Below are 19,906 nucleotides of genomic sequence, written 5' to 3'. Positions count from 1 at the left end.
TGCGGGTCTGGAGCGAGATGGAGAAGGGCTGCTGGTCCTCAGCGGGGCTGCAGCCCGGACAGGAGGTGCAGGACTGAGGGGCCGGGGGCTCAGGGGCTCTCCCTCTCCTCGCCTCCCCTCTGGCAGCCCTCAGCAGAGGGCTGGGAGGCTGGCAGAGGGCACCTCGCTTTGCTCCCTGCCCGGCAGCACTCTTTAGCTGGCAGCAAAGTGGCAGCGGGTATCCTTATGGAAGGGTAAGCGTGTACAGGACCTGGCTACCTGAGTAAGGGAACGGCTTAAAAGGGTTGGAGAAAAAATAGTGTAAAGAGAGAGACCCCACAAGCTTGCAGTGATAAGAGCGAAGTTTTTTGCCTACTTCTTTGCATGTCATCTTGTGCTCTTAGCCCTGATCCAGATGAAGGCTTGCAGAGCTACCTTGTCCTGGAGGGCAGGTGAGCTCTGAATTCTTCCCAGCCACCCTGGTAAAGCTGTATCTGCCTGTCACAGCCTCACTTCCCAGGGAAATGTTGCTGTTCTGGTCTTAAAAGGATGCCAGCCCTCTCCTGATATTGACAAATGCACCTTTGGATGAACAGGAGTAAAATGATGCTTCCTTCAAATGTTTTGCCTGTTTAGCCCAACCTGCTTGCCTGGCTATAGCTTCCCTCTCCAGTCAAATGCCCAGGGCTTCCCAGTCCGTGCAGCAAGTTACTGATGGTAACGTTGCAGCAGAACTGAGACGGTGCTTGTTCCCTTAGTGTCCAGTTCCAGCGGGGGTGAGGCAAGGCAGATCACTATGGGCTGAAATAGGTACTGCCCAAATTCAGTAAGCGGCCACTCTGTGAGGGAGGTTTTTGTGAGCACTTTGTGTCTAAGAGACAATTTGCCAGCCGAAGTAGGTGTTCAGAGCCATCAAAACTCGGCTTTGAGTTAGAAAACAGCAAAACTATTTATTAAAAAAAACCCCAAACTTAAACACCCAAACCCAAGAACCCTTCTAGACGAGACCAAAAGAAGTATTCTCTTTTTCTTTTGCCTAAGGAAATAAGGCTGAAGGAATGACACTGAGATGTCTGAGTAGCATCTGGCTCTTCTGTAACTTTTGACTATATTCACCCATTTTAACCAAATGTGCCAAACAGATAAAGATCTCAAAAGCTTTAGGTACCATCAGTTTAATGAAAACTGGTGTTTAACAGTCTGCACTGATTTACCCTACTGAGAGAACAGCTTCAGCTTGTGCGCAGTGCTTATTAGACATCAGAGAACCCACAGAGCACTAACTCCTGCAGTACAAACCTGTAGGATAATTGGCTTCATCAGCTCTACTCTGCATGGATCAATTTGTTTCAGATTTTGAAATGAGATAAGAAACATATTTGTCAGTCTCGGGGTAAGAGCAGAAGTGTCCCTTTCCCAGATTATGGCTCCTTCCCCCTGCTACTTTAGGGTGACAGGGGCTCACGTGTTGGGACACAGCACATGCACTAGTTTTCCCTGGTTTTCAGCCTTGCTGAGAGCAGAATGAGCCACAGCCAAGCTCTTGGAGCTGGAGTGCTGGAGTGCTGGAGGGGCAGTGGCAGGAGGTATTGGGTCCCTGTTAGTGATGCTGAGAGTTGACCCAGTGCCTGTGCTGCTGCTCCCTGGCACTCAGTGCCTGTTTCAGGGCACCAAGCAAGGGGGATGGACAGAAATGCCCAAGGGATTCCTGTGCTGTGAGGGGAGCTGTCATTCCACCTTGCACTGGGGGTGACAGAACACCGAATGCTGGGGCTTCCCCTCTTCCTTGCTGTGCTGGATGCCCTTTCCTGGGCAGGAAACAACTTCGGGACTCACGGGCATGTTAGTCATCGTTAAACTTTCTCTGCCTCTGATTTCAAATGGGACAGGATCGAAAGTCCCTCTCCCAGTCTCAGAGAGGACAGGATTGCATTCTGAAAACATAGATCTGAACAGTTAATCTCTTGCATGTTGTTTAGGGTAAAGCTTGCTTAAACCTCGTTGGTACAAGCTTGCAGTGACACTTCCACCGCAGCTGTGCTGTGCACTGTTGTATGGCTGCACTCAGTTTCAGCCTCCCTTTCCAGTACAAACTCACTGATGTGCAGCTATCAGGCACAGATTTGTGGTGGAAAATCCTGGCACCTTTCTCTCTCCCTTCCACATTACCACTGGCCAGTCTATTGCATGTTCCCGAGGCTCAACCTGCAGCCCTCCTTCCTCCTCCTCCTGCAGACGGGAGCTTCTCCTCCCATTTATTAACTCATAGATGATACCACTATTTGGACTGACTGACTGCCATAAAACTGATGGAAAAACTCCTCCAATTTTGTTAACTTCTAGTCCAGATCCTGGTGTGAATCTGGAGGAACTTTGCTCCCACAGATGAATTCCTCTCTGTTTGCCCGTCTGCCTGTGGAATCTGATTCTGGCTCATCTCTTGATAGAGGCATTTGGAAAAAAGTTTTCCCTCATGAGGACTGGGTAATTTCACCATGTTCTCTGTGGTTATATGTGCTAGAGATAGGCATTGGTAAATGTGCAATATATGCAGATCAGCTGCCCTTTGAAAAGCTGTCCCTTTTCTCACCTTCCTAGACAGCAGTTTAGGGATTCCAAGCCTTTCCCTGCTCTTAAGCTCTCCATGTGCCTTTAAGGGAACTGGGTTTGGACGCTGTGAGTGCTCCTGTGTGGCTAAATAAACAGGGCTGCAGATTGCTCTGTGGGATCTAAAGCCCTATCAGATACAGATCTGGCCACCTATGGCATGAGCCAGACCTTATGGGTTAGGTGTATGAATTTAATTCCTCCCAGAGGCTGAAAACTGCTCCACTGGGAAATGGTTTAAAATCTCAGGCAGCTCCTTTTAGAATCCCAGGCAAGGCTTCTGTGTTTGTATTTTAGCATGCATGGGGCTTTGAAGCTTGCACACAGAGTGAAGACCTTCTCTGTGTGCACTTGGTTGCCAGCAGCTAAGTTCTTCCGCAGAGAAATCGGGTAGCAGAAGGGCTGCATCAGTGGCTGCGGCGAGCGCCAGGCTGCTTTCCTCAGTTCTGCACTGCATATTCATTGCTGATTTTTAGTTTAGGGGGCTAAACTTAATTCTGTCCCTAGTGATGCCAGTGACAAGGCTTTCATCCAACCTGATGGGGTTTGATTAGTATATGGGGAGCACGCTGCCTGGTAACTGTCGCCTTGGATGCTGTTACTTTGCCACAGGCTGGGAGTTCAAAGGACCCCAAATCTCTCCTGCGGAACCCCTGGGATCTCGGAGTCGCACCTCCTCCTGGGGACATCCCGGCTGGGAGCGGAGGTTGGCTGTGGTGGGGGAAGGTCAGCCGCTGGGCCCTGGGAAAGCCTGAAAGGCTCGGGGCTTTTCTGTAGCCAGCAAGTCCCCCGTGAAAAGCCTGCACCTGAGCCCAGCCGGTTTGATCTGAACGCTTTGGAATTCATCGCTTTCTTCTGGCTACCTTCTAATTTGGCCTCGGGTCAAAATCATTTGGCAAGAACAACACTGAGGACAAGTGCCCCCTCTTTTGGCCTTTATCTTGTCTAATTACCAGGAGCATCCCCACACAATGGAGCGGCTCCTTATTCTAATCTCCTCTTCTTTACTTATCTCCATTTTCTCTCCCTCTTCTTTTGTCTTTCAAAATCCCACGCACCAGGATTGAAAGGCTGGGTACGGGGGTAAAAGGGTTGTGCTGTGGGCCGTGGGCAAATGCTCTCCCAAAGCTACAGCTTTTCTATTGCTTTTTTTTTTCCACTTGCGTATTTGGAGGGAATTTCTGGGACCTGGTCGGTGTATCTGTGCTGCCGGCCCGAGCAAGAGGAGTAACGTGTCCTTTCCCTCCCTGTGTCCCGCAGAGAAACCCGTCAGCCTGACTTACCGATGCCCCTGCCGATTCTACGAGAGCAACGTGGCGAGAGCCAACATTAAGCACCTCAAAATCCTCTCCACACCCAACTGCTCGCTTCAGATTGTGTAAGTCTCTCACTCTTTTCAGCTGGGTGCAGACCTCAGGTGTCAAAAGGGAAGGAGAGTCACAGAGCTGGTTCCTGCTTTGGTGGCTGCAGTTAGGTCTGTGTCTCATGCCTTGATTTCCAATTCATCTCGTCATCCCGTGTGTCAGATACTGCTGGACCCTGCTTTATCCTGCACAAGGGAGCCCAGGTAGATGTTTCCCCGCTGCATTCTACCTCTGTGATCTCCCTGTGACTATGTGATCCCATGTTCTGCTTCCCCCGTGGGTACGTGAGCAGGAGGGTCAGACAGGCTGCCTATTGCCTTGGATGTGGAGCTTCACACCTCGGGGAAAAGACTTTACAGTGGTCTGAGACTTCTAATGCTCCACTTCTCCACAGAGAGGAGCTAACCAAGCAAAAGTAATTCCTAGATTTCATGTAGCCTCCACAGGAGGTGCAGAGCCTAAACCTGTGCTGGCCTGATCTAGGGACATGCTTACCAGGCAGTGGCTGGCTCCAGTAAATCACAGATCACAACAGGACAGAAATGATGGGTTCCCAATGAAAAATAACCTCTTTGGTTTTGCTGAAAAAGAAACTGATTTTCATGAAACGTGAGGCTGTAGATTTGTGTGTATGTGTGTGTTTAGGAAGGTCTTTTTGGTTCATTTGTTGATGGGTGACTCCTTCCTTCCTCTCCCCAAATTCAAAATCTTCAGAAGGAGAAAAAAAATTCATCTTTTCACAGCAGGGAAGCCCTACTACTCATCAGCTTCTGTTGACCTCTCTAGGAGGGTCTCAGTGACCAGACTAAGTTTCTGTGCAGTGCTTCCATCACTAGTTCTGTCTTCAATCTGTGATGAGCTCTTCCAGTTGCAACTTAAATGCTATAAAAATCCATTCTTTGTCATCTAAAACATTTCCGCTTTCAGAAAACTGATGTGGTTTCATGAGATTTCTCAGGAAGGTACAGATACACTGAAGAGCATGTATGCATTCATGAACCAGTTTTTATTCATGTGACTTTTTTCTTTTTTAAACCACACTGGGTAGATCACACACATTTTCTCCTGTGTGCTTCTGCCTTAGGATTTGTGGGAGGACAGTGAGAAAAATGTAAGCCTCAGCTGAGAAATAATTTCCTCTCACAAAAATGGCAAAACCAGCTGTGACTGACTCTGATCTCTACCTATAAACAATTTTGGAGGCAAGCATCCAAAATGCAATAGTGTATGGATTTGTGCTCTGGGACTGTCAATGGATGTCATAAGGGTCCCAGCGCTAAGGCTTTGTAGAGGATTTGGAATTTTCTGGAGTAGTTTCAAGAAAATGACAGGCATTTAAGACAGGATAGAGTATACACTTATCTCTTAATTAATATGGGATCATAGTCATAGAGATGGATAAGAGCATGAAATGCAGAAACACAAACAACTCATGTTCTTGTCCATTCCTGACCCAAATGTGTTTGTTTGCAACGTGATTTAGTGGCACACAGAACACATGAACCTATGGTTCATCATCTTTTTGTTACTTTAAACAGTAAAGGTACTTAAAAACTTACCTCCAAATACCCCTGAAACATCATGAGTTCAAACCAGGTCTATCGAAACAGAAGCTGAAATGGAATCAGAACTAACACAGAAATTTCTCATCCTGATGGCTTTAACCACACTCGGAATTTAGTGGGTACACATTATACAGTGGAGGTGTGAGTAACTTAAAAGCTACCATTTTCAGGAATAGAGAATGTCAATGAAATCATGTGGTTTCAAGGAAAGATCTTGTATTTTTTTGCAAAAGTACATCCCCCTTTATGGTTGAGGGGAATTGTACCTGACAAAAAGCCCAAGAGCAGGCTTTTGTCTTTGGTTCTATGGGAAGTCACCTCTCTAAATCCAGAAATCTCCTCTGTGTATATCTACTTCTACAAAGCCCAACCTAAATTCCCTGCTTTTCAGTACAGGGAAATAGGCATTTTTAGCATGTAGTTAATTGCACCCTGAAGTAGACACCTAAATCAGTTCAGGTTAACACTCCATACGGTTGCCTAAGTCTCTGCTGGGACTGTACAAGGAGCAGGGGCTGACAGGCTCAGAAATAAATGTGTAAAAACCCCAATGTCTTAATATGAGATGAGAGGAATAGCATTGCATGTGGCTGGAGGCTGGTTACGCATGCTTTTGGTTCTGTACCCTGTGAGGCCAGCTCAAGAGTTCCCAGGCACTGCTAACATCAGCAAATCCATTCTTACTGGTATCACTTCACTGGAAATACTCCAGCTTGGCACTGCTATAAGGGAAATATGAATTAGGCCCATTCATCTTTTTATTGGCGCAGGGATTGCAAGACTGGGTCTTCGATGTGTTTATGTTACAACTGTGTTGTTGCATCACTTCAGACCAAGGAACTTTTTTGACCTGTTATTTCTTACGCCATAGTTTTATATCCTACAGATTTCATGTTATAAAGCAGGGAACGTTTTGGCTTCCATCCAGCAAAATTCTTAAACAAGTACTGAACTTATTCCTATGGGCATTTCCATGAAATTGCTGTTCTTGGTGCTTTTGCCTGGCAGGCAGGCTGTTTAAGGGGAAGTTTCTGAGCAGCTGGGGCAGAGGCAGGGTGCTGCGGGGGACGTGGGAGATCACAGCACTCTCAAGAGGCCCTGAGATCCCTGGAGGCTGAGACTGCTGATGTGGGAGAAAAGCTATTTGTACTGCTTCTGCAGGAAAGATGCAGGTAGCCCAAATGTCAAATTCACAGGGAATTCAAATTAGCTGAAGAGTCTGGTTTGGAAAGTGCAGCTTGGACAGCCAGGAGAAACCCCTCAGGAAGTTTCTGCTTTTGTTTCCAGTGCTGAGTGAATACATGAGGGAAACCTTGCCTCTGGCACTATGGTACTTCCAGTTGTCTTCCTGCCTGCAACCTCAGTCTTCTATAAAACAAAAAGCTAACCAGATCCTTTCAGGACATCCAAGAAGTATGGTTTGGTGAAACTTCAATTTTGGGTTGAATCTGAAAGCTGTTCCTAATGAATTCCTTGCAAAAATGACCTATATTTACCATGTCAGTATTTCCAAATGAAATTTAGCTGTTCCCGGCACTGAACTTGTAACAGCCCAGGTATGAGTTGGAAAACTTAGATTTAAATTCTGTATCCGTCTCACTCCCATATGTGTACCAGTACAGACCACAAGAATCATCATCGGAGGAGACATGTTGTACCAGTGCTTTGAACCCAGGGATATTTATAATGGGTGCCTTGAGGGTGGCAGGGCTAACTCATCCTCTTCATGGATTAACTGAGAGCAGCACTGGCACTCAAGGAAGCTGAACACAGCTCTACTGCCCAAAATGGAATTGCAAACCTGTGTGCAAAATAAGGCACCTGGGGGGGGTGTGGGCTGAGGAGCATCGTCCACTAGACTCACTCTGACTTTTCTCCTTTGGCAGTGCAAGGCTCAAGAGCAACAGCAAGCAAGTGTGCATTGATCCCAAGTTAAAGTGGATCCAGGAATATCTGGAGAAAGCTTTAAACAAGTAAGGCAAGAGACAAATGGACTTAACAGCTAACATCCTGAGATATTAAAGGGTAGAACGTTAAGGGCTGGCTTTTACCATGCGGACAAAGTATTCATGGAATCAGATATTGTTTTGAAGATGGGTTTGGAGTTGACCTAGTCTGTGTTAAAACAACAGCTTCTAGTATATCCTAAATGTTAAACTAAGACCTTTGCCAGGGTTTGAGGCAAAATCTATCCCAATGAATCTGTTCTGGGGTCCCCAACTCATCCTCTTTTGAAAAAAGCCGTTCTCCCAAGGAAAATGCTTCCTTTATGCTCCCTCTTCCCCAAGCCAAACTACAATTATTTCAAAATCTATATTGTTCCAGTTTCTTTGGAGCCCCTTCTCCATGTTACACCAGGGGTCTGTTTGCACAGGCAGCTGAGGCCTGGGGGGGGTCTTTCTCTGCTGGCCAGTGTGGAGTACTATTAATATCGGCCAAGGCAAGGTGCGCTGCCATGAATAAGGCTCTCCCACAAGGCCAGATCAAAACCAGCCATACTTGGCAAGTTCAGACTTTTAAAATCTATTTTTATTTCCCTTGAAAGCAGGGGATCAGGGATACCCTGAGGTCTACCCAGCATATCTCAGTTCAATTTTACGGCTATCAAGAGAAGCACAGAGAACATTTCCGTGCTGAGTTGCAGGTGTGGGCTCCAGCCTTCCTGGGATGGAAGATGAGACAAGTGATGGTACAAAGTATTCCCTTGCTTGCCCAGAGCCCTGGGCTGTGATTGATCCAGCAGTAGCATTTTGGCCAGCAAGCCTACCTGTGCACTCAGTATCCCTCCCACCCTTGCCACCACATTCCCACCCCTCAGTAACCGCGCTGTAACCATGCTGAACCTTGCCCCCCTGCATCTGTAGGGTAAAGGCAGGGCTGGAATCCAGTCATTTGCAAAAGAAATACATTCTTGGAGAAATGTGGGTAAGGGTATGGCCCCAGGGCAGATGTGAGGTGGTACAGGTAGCTGAATGCCCTCCACTGGTTGCTTTGCAAATGCATCTGCGAAACAAGGGGTAGAGTTAAAAAAAAAAAGTCTTTGTTCCCCTGTGTTTTTACAGTAAGCAATGGGAGAAATGCTACTAGAGGTAGAGAGAACCTTCCACGTGGCCCTTTTAGGACCACACTGGGGCCAAGAGTGGGGAGATAGGAGGGAAGGAAGCCAGCTAACAAACTGACTGTGATTCCAGCCCTGACAGCTCTTCCCGTCTCATCCGAATCTCAGTGCCTTCTTTGCTGCCAGCACTCAGCCCTCTTGTCCTTTGGGCAAATTCTCTGCAGAGGTAATCCAGGTTAATGCTGCCAGGATGGCTTTGGATTTAGGCACAACTGAACCTAAGAGCAGGATGTGGCCCATGCTGACTATCCTAGGGGCTTGGGCTACTTTGTTTTCCAACTTGGGAAAATTCTCAAGTCCCTGCCTAAGTTTCTGTTTGCCATCAGCCCTTGGTGCTGTTCATGAGACCTGAAACTTAGGAGATACTAGAAATCTGTAGGGTTGGGCAGATGTGATTATGTGCTCAGATCCTGCCTGCCTGCCTTAGGGGAACAACTCAGCTGGAACACGTTCTGCTCTCACTTCCACTGGTGAAGGTCTGGGGCCAGCTCTACTGAAACCAGTGAGCCTGTGCCTGACCTCCAGCCAGATTCTGGGTCTTGTTCGCCTAACTCTAACCCAGAAGCAATTCTGCTAATTTTGTGGATTTCATCCTGGTTTACACTGAGTAACAGAAGAGAATTTTGTCCCAGCTCTATGAAATAAGATGACAGAAAGCATATATCTCCATCACCTAATCCTGTAATCATGGCATTATTTTCATTTTCCAATGCTAGCACCAGTGGCATTTTCATGCTCCACAGACAGTCAGGGCTCTGTCTGTAGCATTTTCACAAGGCATGTTTTCGATATATTTTAGTGCACAGCTTTGACTTCTTCAACGAAATGTACTTTGGAATATATTTATAGTGCATCAAACAATTCATATATTTGAATTGGAGCCATATGAATGTTGGTAGTTTAAAACACCGATATCCCTCTAAACTACTAACAGCTTGTAAAATAAATCTATATAGATCTATAAATGTTAATGTAGCTATCAATTTCAATCAGCCATATATTATATTTTTTCACTTGTACTGAAATTGTATGAAATGTGACATTACCCTATATGCACTAGCAATAAAATGGCTAATTGTTTCATGTTATGAAAACCCAATTGTACATGGGAATTTATTTTTCTGGAATAAAAGCAATACATTTTGTAGAAAGGGCTCTTGTAATTGCTTAAGTAAAATCCAGAGTGTCAAGACACCTTAATCTATACCAGTGCTTCAATATGAGAGTAACTTCTGTGATATAATCTGCAGCTAAGGGCAAGGCAAAGTTCACAGAATGTAGTGGTCCAGTACAGTTGATTGTGAAACCAGGGATAGTTTTTAGTAGGCAATTATTTGGCTCGCTAATTCTGCTTAGCCTTTATTATTGCTTTATATTCATCACATCTCCATGTAATATACATACTTTTGAGACATCAGTAAAATACATTCAGGCTTTCAGGAAACCAAATTCCTTAACTGGCTCTAAAAATCATCATGCAGCTGCCGTGGCCAACATCATTCAACATTCATCCATTTTATAGACAAGGGGCAAATCAGTCCTTTCTTTATCACTTCCAGGCCATCCCAGTCATCATTTACAGTACACTGACTGCCTTTCCCTTCTCCTTTCATGCAAGGATATGCAAAATCAGGCCCTTGCAGAGTAAAGAGACCGGAGAATGATCCTTGCTTGTCCATTGCCACGTTAATGTAGTCCCACCTCAGAACTTCCCCTCAGCCTGGGATGCTGGAGTCCATTAAGCTCGGAAGCTACTGCTGGCACAGACAAGAGAGCCAATGGACCTGGAAAGGATAACCAAGTCAAATAGGAAAAACCTTTCCCTTGAGCCTGCTGGCAGAAAGGAAAGGAAACTCCCAACTTTTAGGGGCTGGCTGTGATGGGGGCCAAGCCCTGCTGCTGCCTTCCTCCATAGTGCTTTTAAACCCCCGTGTGGCAGCTCTTCCTAATTTCTGACTTCATTTGTAAATAAGGGCTGAGGTACAAGACGCCAAAACAACTATGTCCCAGTACTCCACCAAGTGTGTGCTGGGTGAATGTCCCACACAGTGGGGGACAATGTAGGCGACTGTCTTTACAGCCTTGTTTTAAGGCACCGAATGCCCACAAATCCCATGGAGTAGCCACCAGTTCTTGTTGATGTCAGTGGGAATGCTGGAGGGGGAGGCAGAAATCTAGCCCCCCTTTCATTGTACCTAAGGGGGTACCATGTGGATGGTGAGGCTCCTGGCTGACAAGTTCTGGCAGGCATTTGGGGAGGCTTCAGTGTTTTGGGGAAAAGAGTTGTTCTGGCCTCAGAAATTGCAAATGTCCTGTCACCAGGGCACTTTTATTTGCTTGAAGTTCCTCTGAGGCAGGGGGTATGTCAGAGGGGATGTTATCTTCATTTGCACCCTGCCAGCAAGATGTGAAGGACCATAGGATATATGTGAATAAGGCCTTTGTATATGGATAATTTATGGCAGTCTTTTTGTATTTTTCTTTCAATTTAGACCACGTCAACGCACTCATAAAAAAAAGCAACAGAAGAAACGGGGCCCACTCTGCCCTTCCCGTGCAACACCAGTAAAGTCTCCAGGGAGAAAGAATGGTAGGAGGCATTAGTTTCTGAGCTGGGATACCTCAGGTTCAAGTCCCTGCTCTTCCACTGACCATCCTATGTGACCTTGGGCAAATATATTAGCCTATCCAGACCTCCATTTTTCCCTATATTTGTTGAGGATAACAACTATACCCTCCCTGCAAAGGGGTATTATATAGATAAAACTCTTAAACCAGGGGAAAAGTTCAGCCACAGCAGGGGTGGGAAAATTTTCCCTTTATACAAATGGGAAAATGGACACCCCAAGAGGCCAAAATAAGCCTGAAGCAAAGCCAAAGTCAAAAACAGGGTAAAGGTTTGGAAGCCCTACGTCTTTTAGTTGGCCTCATTCCTCCAATACCAAACTGACAGAGTTAAACTATAAATAACAGCTGGGAATTTGTCACTGGTATTTTTTAATGACAAATGCAGCACTAGGTGGTGACAACATGATTTGGTGCATTGGTGACTGGTTGACATTTCTCCTATGGGAGATGCTAGGCAAGTCCCAGAGAACGATGTTACGTATGCCAATACTCTGGATGTCCCAGTTGTTTTTTTCCCTGCCAAGATGGTGTGTCCTGCCTTTCTGCACCAAAAGAAGTAAGGTTACTGGTATGGGATATTGGAAAAAATATCTTCAAAGAGGAAAATTTTGCTCCTGGCTCAGTCATCCTCTTTATGCCTAGATGGTTTTCTGAGGCCGCCTTCACTGAGAGTAGCCACAACTGTCTCTGGCTGTGGTCACACAGTCTTAACTGTCCAGCAGAGATTGAAAGGGATGTTTGTTCTGATCCTGTAGGCTAGACAAGACATGCTGAGACATTAGGGTTTTTGAATACCTGCTGCTCACCCTCCGACACTTGTAACTCAGCCTTAGTGACCTCAACCAGATTGCAAAAGGCTGACCAGCCTGGAGCAGGAGTAGGGCTCACTTCAGACAAAACCTGAAGGCCACCAGCACAGACTGGCTCCTTCTTCTGAGTGAACCCTGTACACAACCCACTTGCACTTTGCTGTGATCCCTAACCCACCATGGTACCATGCTCACACTGAGCACGGGAGACTCAATTTGTCTGCCTCCTACCCTGGGCCCCCTACCCCTGCACTTAATGCCTCACACATTTACCATGCCGCACGTGGCTGCTCGCCCTGCCTGTCACCCCAGCTTCACTGGGCAGCTGGTCACCACGAGCTGCGACGTGCCACCCAGCTGCTTACAGCAGGCGAGGTCCCAGGGCAGAGAGGCCATTGGGATGGCTCCCGGCAGGGCAGCACACCCGGGGGCCTCTGCTCTTCACCCACCACATGGTGGGAGCTGAACACCAACAAGAGCAGAGCATGGGGTGTCCTCTGTGTTCCTCCATCCTCACAGAGACCTCCACCCTGTGGAGCTGCAGTCCATGGTCTCCAGCAGAGCTGTGGGGTAGGGACAGGTAGAGGAGGCGTTCCCAGTGGCACTTGTTCCACTACTGGGGCTGCTCACAAATGATTAATCCCTCCTTTCCCTGCTGTTTTTTTTTGCCAAGTCTCTTTGCCCACTGATAATTCTCTGCTCTGGCTTTCAAGTCCAGAATGGGCTTCCTAGCCAGCCTTCCTCCTGTGTTAGCTCTGAACACCTTACTAACTGTGATGAGCACAACCTGCCCAAAGTAACTCCCATTGCTGGGTTTGCCCTGCTGGGTCCCAGTAGCTCCTTGTGGAGAACTTCCCCCAAAATGTTTGACAAATACTGGTTGGAGGGACTGCAAAAGAAATGCCTTTGGGTTAGTCCAGACACAGATTTGCTGTTTGACTAGGCCTGATATCAAAGCTTTTGCAACTGAAATAAACCTTAATAGTGTTTCACTCTGTTCTTCGTCAACAGGAGGTTCAAGATGTAAGAGGCAAGCATTGTAAGCCGTCTACAGGATTTCTTACTGTAGGACCCAGAGAGCAGATAACCAGTATTAGGGAATGAATACATTTCACTCTTATCACGCAGCACAAAAGCAACGCTTCATGCATTTCCAAAGGTTTTTTTTGTTTGGGTTTTGGTTTTTTGTGTTTTGGTTTTGTTTTTTTTTTTGCACAAATTGGCTTGCTTTCACAGTGCTATTTTTATATAGTAAGATGTAACTATTTGAGAAAAATGTGTTTTTATACAGGTTGGTTCATTACCTAGCACTGAAGGCAGATATGAATTTAAACTAACCGTATGTTATTATATAATATTTTATTTCCTTTGCTATGTAGAGGTCGTGCTTTATTTAACTTTCTTTTGGTTCATGCAAGTCTCCTGGAGTTTTAAACCTAGAAGGACATGAACTGTACAGTGCAATGATGTTGTGTAAGTAGTGGAGGAATTCCTTGCCTCCAGAAGTCATGGAGGCCAAGAACATAGGAAGGCTAAAAAGCATCAGACGTTGATGAAAGTGGACAGCATTAACATGGGTGACATTCCTAGGTATTTTGGGTGAGGGATTAAACTCAGGGCTAAAGGGCTAACTCCCTTCTCTGAAGATCAGAAACCTTGGTGACAGCTATGAGCAGCTGGGTCAATGCACACCTGGTATTGCAAGGTGCTAGTACTTGGTTTGTAGTAGTTGTGTATGTTAGGAACCACAACACTGATCTGATGTCACCTGGCATTTCCTATGTTCCTGTGTTTCTGATGACAAATTTTAGCACAAAAAAGGAATGGGTTATTAAAGGTCTAACCCCCAGTCATGTTGTAAGTTGCTGGAGGAGTCAGATATGCTGCCATGCACCATGTGCCTCTTCCCACTCATCCATAGGAGGTGGCTTCAGCTGGCCTGGCTGGCTTTGCACTGAAGTAGGCAGAGATGCATTCACATGACCCTTCACCAACAATGCCTTGCAGCCACACGTACCTGAGGGCAATAACATCTCTGATTGCTCTGGAGATACCTAAAAAGAGGATGTCTGAACATATCTTTGGAGAAAAGAGATGCCTGGGGCAAGAGAGGGTCTGCCCAGTTTGTGGAAGGAGTGGTGTTTCTCCGGTGTGGAAATGAAGGCCAACGCTCACTGTTCACCAGGGGTCATGGCTCTCTCTGACGGTGAACAGGACAGCCTCTGCAATTTCCTTTGCAAAGTACACCTGGGGACAGTTACCACTTCTTGCGCCAATCCCCTCTCTCACCCAGAAATTTCTTTCTCCCGGTTCCTACTCACATATGCAATACCTTTGCTATACAGTGTACGGAAAGGCACCTGCAGTCCTGCCATAACCATGTTCCGCTGTGTACTGGGATCCAGGAGGAAGCACGTCTGTGCAGCGCAGTGCTTATGTTTGTACGTATCTGTGTGTGTATTGTAAACAAAAAATGTTGTAAGATTGTATTTTTTTTTTTTTTGAGCGGGTTGCTTCAGAAGGAGTCTTCCCTCTTCCCTGCAGCCTGTGTCGGGAACACCGAGAGGGGTGTTTCACTGAGCCCTCCTTTTTGTGGCAGGCATCTTTTAGTGCCAAAGAGGCACTTTGGCTAGCCAGGGATTACCTTATTTCCATGTGAATTCAGGTAAAAATCTTGTGAGTATTTTCCTCTCTGCAAAACAGTGCTATTACAGAGGGTGCTTCAGCTGGGACCGCATCACCTCATTTGCTTTAAAGCAGAAACCAACTGCTGTGCCTAAAATGTATGTGTGTGTGACTTTGACATTCCTTCTGTTGTTATCACTTACCAACCTGGTGCTGTAAGTATATTGTGTCTCTGTTCTGAAAGGTCTGGTACCACTGTACTTGATGAGAAGTGGACTGTTGGTTTAATGCGAGTAGGTCAGAACCTCTGTTGTAAGGTGAAAGACAGAAAGAACTTTTATGAGAAAACTAGAGTTTCTTGTGTCTTCCCCAGACTGTGCTTTATATCCTAGGGTCCATCTCCTGTCCCCGCACATGCACCTGCAATTGCTAGTGGTTTGCCAGAGGTGGACATGTGAGTGTCAAAGCCAATAACGACTTTGGGGAACATGTGGATGAATCTTGGTTCTGACATAGACACAGAGCTTGTCCTTCTCACCCAGGAGCATTCTTCACACATGCTTCCCATCCAAGGACAGCTTGAGGTCTGATCTCTTCCTATTGGAGCAGTAAATGTAGAATTAAATAGTCCTCTGATTTTGATTCAACAGCATACCTTGAGATGATGATAGGGGCCATGAAGATTTTGTTTCTAGGGGAAACATTGGCTTTCCAGTGAGAAGATGGGGTGGGTAGATCTGATTGTACAGCCTTTCCAGCACTCTGCTGCAGTCCTCGTTAGCAGGGAGTGCATCTGGGGTCAGCAGCATCAGGGAAAGGTCTCTGGGCACATTGCAGCCTGGGCAGACAGACTACTTTGGCAGAAGCATTGAGCTGGGCAGTGCTGGAGCACCCCAGCCAAACCCCAGGGTCCCAGCTCTGGACAGTATAGCCAGGTAGTGGAGGTACTGCAGGAAATGGGGTCACCTATCAGTCTTCTTTTCTAGGGGCAAACTAGTGAGCATTGCAGGGGTGAACTGTGCAAAAGGAGGGGCATTTGTTCCTGGGAGAAATGCATGGGTAGCAGCAGGGAGGGGAGGGATGCCCAGCAAGGCTAGGGAATATTTGTGGCCAGGTGGTGGGTGTCCGGGTGCCTTGTGGGCTGCCTGCCTCCAGCATGTCTCGAGACTCACACGGTGACCCGGGCCCTGGCACCGCTGCACTGGTGACGATTCACTACTCACGTTGCTGAGACCACTCAGGGCACGGGGCTGCTCTTGGGGCCAGCACCAGGTCCCTCCCCTGCCTGGGCAATGCTGAGCACAGCCTGAATGCAGGGGTGGCACAGACCAGCCAGGAGTAACTGAAGACTTAAGTGAGAACCTGATAAAAGCTTTCTCTTGCTTTAGACCAAAATTCAACCTTGAGCGGGAAGCTTTGCTTTTTGCCTGACATTATTTGCGTGATGCATCAGGAAGAGCAGCCGTGTCCTTCACGCTAGAGAAATCTCTCACTGGCTCAGGCGGCTGCCCCAGGCTCCTCACACTATCCGCGCATGGCACGCCGTGCCGCCCGCGCACGCCACCGCAGGAGCAGGCTGAGGAGCAGCGCTAGCAGAAACCCGCTGGGGGACAGTGCTAGGTTTTCCTTTCTGCCTTTAGCTGTTGACCAAAGATGGAACCAGAGAAAGGAAGCGCGGGGAGATGGGAGCGATGTAGAGACCACACGTGAAGAGGAGGAGGGAGAAGAGGTTACACTGAACTGGTGCTGAAAAAGCAGGTTCCATAAATGTGAAATCATCCTGTGTGGTATTTTCAAAGTGCAGCTGTTGAATCCGAAGGTTGGATTATTTTTTTTTTTTTAATAGATGGTATTTATTGCTGTGCCAATTTTTTATTTATACTAGCTTTATGCTTGTATGTATGAATATCTTATCTGAATTCTGCCTGAGGAAGGATGAAGGGTGACTTTCTGATGTGTTTTTAACTAAGGTGTTTGAGCAAACGTGACTGTTCATTTTGCAATGAAGGCTATATTTAAAGTTAAATATACACATTTTGTTGAAAATGCAGTTCCTATAGAAGTTTTTGTTGCTATTTTCCCTTCGCTAGCATCTAGAGGGTCCTTCTTTTCTCCGGCAACTTGTTTTGAGTGATGTGATTTAAAGTGACCAGGGTTTTCTGAGAACTCATCACATAAAATCTGATTTTTTTTCTTTACCAACACTCCACCAAGACAAGCCTTGTCTGCAAACATGAAACTCTGGTGGACACAGAGAAGAAAACATGTATCATGATGAAAGGGCTGCATGAACCTCCCATCTTCCACTCCTTAAGAACTCAGTGTTGTCAGAATGTGGTAAATACTGTACTTTATATTTTTATTATGTAAAAAGAAATATCTTCCCAAATAATGTGAAAAGGGTTTTGTATTTGTGTTCCTGTAAGGCAGCTTCTATGGAGGAGTTATAGTATGCTTTTGAAATTACTCCTTTCATAGACTATTTTGAAAATAAACACTTTTATATTGTAATTTCTCCCATAAATGTGTATGCACTTAAAATTTTCTTAATAAAAATGTCTATCTAAATGAAATTATTACTTGCTTCTAATTTTTTTTTCCCTCACACACAAACAGCTAAAAGCTTCACCTCAGAAAAAACATTCGGATGTAGCTTAAGTGTCCAGTTTCAAGGATGCTTCCATGCAGCCCCACAGGCTCAGACTTTCTGCAAAGAACCTGAGGCCAAGTGCGCATGGGGTTTGGCAGGGAGCAGCAGCCTAGCAGGTTGAAATGTGTCATCTTCAAAAGGAAAGGCTTAACCATTCACTCCCTAAACAGAAGCCCAAACTTCTTTTTATTTTTAATTTTTTTCCCCCCCAACTTGTCTCCTGCAGCAGGTTGACTTCAGTGGAACCGAAAACTGTGAGCTATTTTGGCTCCAGCAACGTGGATGCCATCGTCATCTGTGCTGGGGAAAGGATGGGGGTTTTTCTGAAGAGCCTGAGGGGTGTCAGGGGATGCGTCTGACAAAAGAGCAGAGGTTGTGATCAACACCCTCCTCAGGGCTGGTTTTCTCAGGGCACAGCAGGGTCAACCTTGAGTTTGGAGGTGCGGAATACTTTTAGAGGCTTGGAGTGGCCTGCTATGCTGGAGGTATAATCCTAGCTTGGATGATGTTGTAGGGAATTTGCTGTGAGTTTCAAGACCATGAGTTGAAAACTGGCTTTTGTCAGTGCCTTCCCCCATCTCCAAGTCCTCATGGCAGAGGGAAGGTGTTTCCCCAGGTCACCCTACTCACTCCATGGCTGCCCTGCTCCAACATCCCAATCCTCCTCTGTTCATCCACTGCAATAACGCAGGTGAATCCCAGCACCATGTCCAGCTCTGGCTGGAGAAAAGGTTAAGGATAATTTAAGAGCTCACAACAGCGAAACAGTGCTTGAGCCTTGCCGAGCTTCTTATTCAATAAATATTTCTTGGCCAAATTGACGCAAGGCAAAAGACATGCAAAAAACGGAAAAGGGAAACTCAGATGACTGATGATCCCTTTGCAAATCCAGCAATGATTTAATAAGAGATCATGAAAAACTGAGCAGGTAATTGCGAGTGCAGATGGTCAGTGAAAGATTCCTAGGCCACTGGGAAATGCACTGGCAGTAATTAGCTACAAAATTAAACATTAAGTAAAGGCCCCATGTTCTGTGGCGCACTTTGCTGTGCCTTTCATCAAGTCTTTTGAATGCGAAAGTTTGGGTTCTTGCTTCCTCAGCAAAGCATCATGGCAATGTATCTGCGAACTGCCTAGGAATTATTGGTGAACCCACCTTATTAGCACGTCTGGCTCTCTTCGAAGGCAGCTTTCCAATATTAGCCAGCTGAAGGAAATCAGCTGCATTCGTGGCCTCAGACATCCTGACACTGATTATGGGCCAGATTTATTAGGCCCTGGAGTGGTACAGGTCAGAATACAGCATGTGAAATGCCCCTACTTCTTGGGACCAGCTGGGGATGTTGCCACTGAGGATGCTACCACTGAGGATGTTACCCAGGAGCTGCTGTGATGCTACATGATGAGGGTCAGTCCTAGCTTCTGGTGACCATCTCCCTGTTTTATAAAGCTACTTGCTCTCAAGTCATCCTGAGAGTCCCTCAGACTAAACAAATATGTAGCTTTGAGACTAGCAAAGGCAAAATGAAAAAACAAAAAAACAAAAAAAAAGAATAAGGGCTAGAAGCTGAAGCCAGAGAAATTCAAACTGAAAACAGATTTCTAAGTGTGGAACTGATTAGCCTTTGGAACATGTTCCCCAGGAGAGGGGGGGAAAGCCTGATCCTTGCTATGTCTTCAGAGCGGGGCTGAACGCTGTTGGGGTGTTCTCCACATACAGCTCACTGGGCCCTCAGGGGACAGGGGGTGAAGTTCTCTTGCCTCTGTTACCAGTAGGGTCAGACGAGATGCGCTAATGACCCTCTGGCCTCAGAAATCCATGTGCAGTAAGCCCCAGCTCCCAGGGGACATTCCTCAGTCCTGTCTGTGATTTATAACACCAGTACATTACCAGATATCCCAGCTCCGCTTGGACTGAGGCTGAGGATGGCTCCTGCTGTTACAGAGGACACAGGTTTGGGGTAAAAGGCCTTTATTTCTGGTCATGAAGGTTGCCTTCCAGCTGGAGGAGTAGAGGCACGGCAGTGAGAGAAGGCTTGCAGCCCTGCCCCTCGTCCATGCACCCACCCAGACTCTGGGAGGGGGCTCTGCTCTCATAGCTCCTCTCTGGCAAGAGTGCTCACACTGGTGATCATTTCTTGTAGGAACTCCCTGAGTTTCTTCCTTTGTCCCTTTTTGCCCTGACCCTTATTTGTCCTTCATCCTCTCCTCTGGCTCTTTGAGGACCTCCTCTTTCCTCTCAACCCTAGTTGCCACAGCTCAAGTGACAAGTCTTGGTGATTTAAAGCCGTCCGGCAGTGTCTGCCAGTCATCAGCACCTTCCTCCTTCCTCATCCTTGTTGGTGCTCTCTGGCTAGGGCCAGTCATCCATTTCCAGTCTTTGAAAGAAGTGGTAGGACATTTTCTTTCTGTCCTTTGCAGCCACCGTATCAGAGCAGGATCCGGGGTCCTTTCGGAGAGGAGCTGCCTGACCACTGCTCCGGAGCAGTTTGCCTTATGCTCTTGGGCTCTTTCCCGTCTGTGAAGCCTGATTGCCTCCCCCAGCCTGCCGCCGCACTACC

General features: G+C 46.6%; 1 protein-coding gene across 1 annotated transcript in view; it reads left to right on the top strand.

Annotated features, from left to right (window-relative positions):
- The window catches only part of CXCL12 (C-X-C motif chemokine ligand 12), a 71,087-nt gene extending 57,974 nt beyond the window's left edge, over nt 1-13,113 (top strand). Inside the window, exons 3-6 of the mRNA XM_009641902.2 lie at nt 3,761-3,964; nt 7,402-7,488; nt 11,126-11,223; nt 13,082-13,113. Coding sequence (XP_009640197.1) covers nt 3,761-3,964; nt 7,402-7,488; nt 11,126-11,223; nt 13,082-13,113 — 421 coding nt within the window. The remainder of the gene's footprint in view (nt 1-3,760; nt 3,965-7,401; nt 7,489-11,125; nt 11,224-13,081) is intronic.
- Nucleotides 13,114-19,906: the final 6,793 nt, after the last annotated feature.

This window comes from Egretta garzetta, unplaced genomic scaffold (genome assembly GCF_000687185.1).
Source record: "Egretta garzetta isolate BGI_Z169 unplaced genomic scaffold, ASM68718v1 scaffold56, whole genome shotgun sequence".
Classification (NCBI taxonomy): domain Eukaryota; kingdom Metazoa; phylum Chordata; class Aves; order Pelecaniformes; family Ardeidae; genus Egretta; species Egretta garzetta.
The sequence above is the reverse complement of the archived record's forward strand: the minus strand, read 5'-3'. Positions and strand labels throughout refer to the sequence as shown.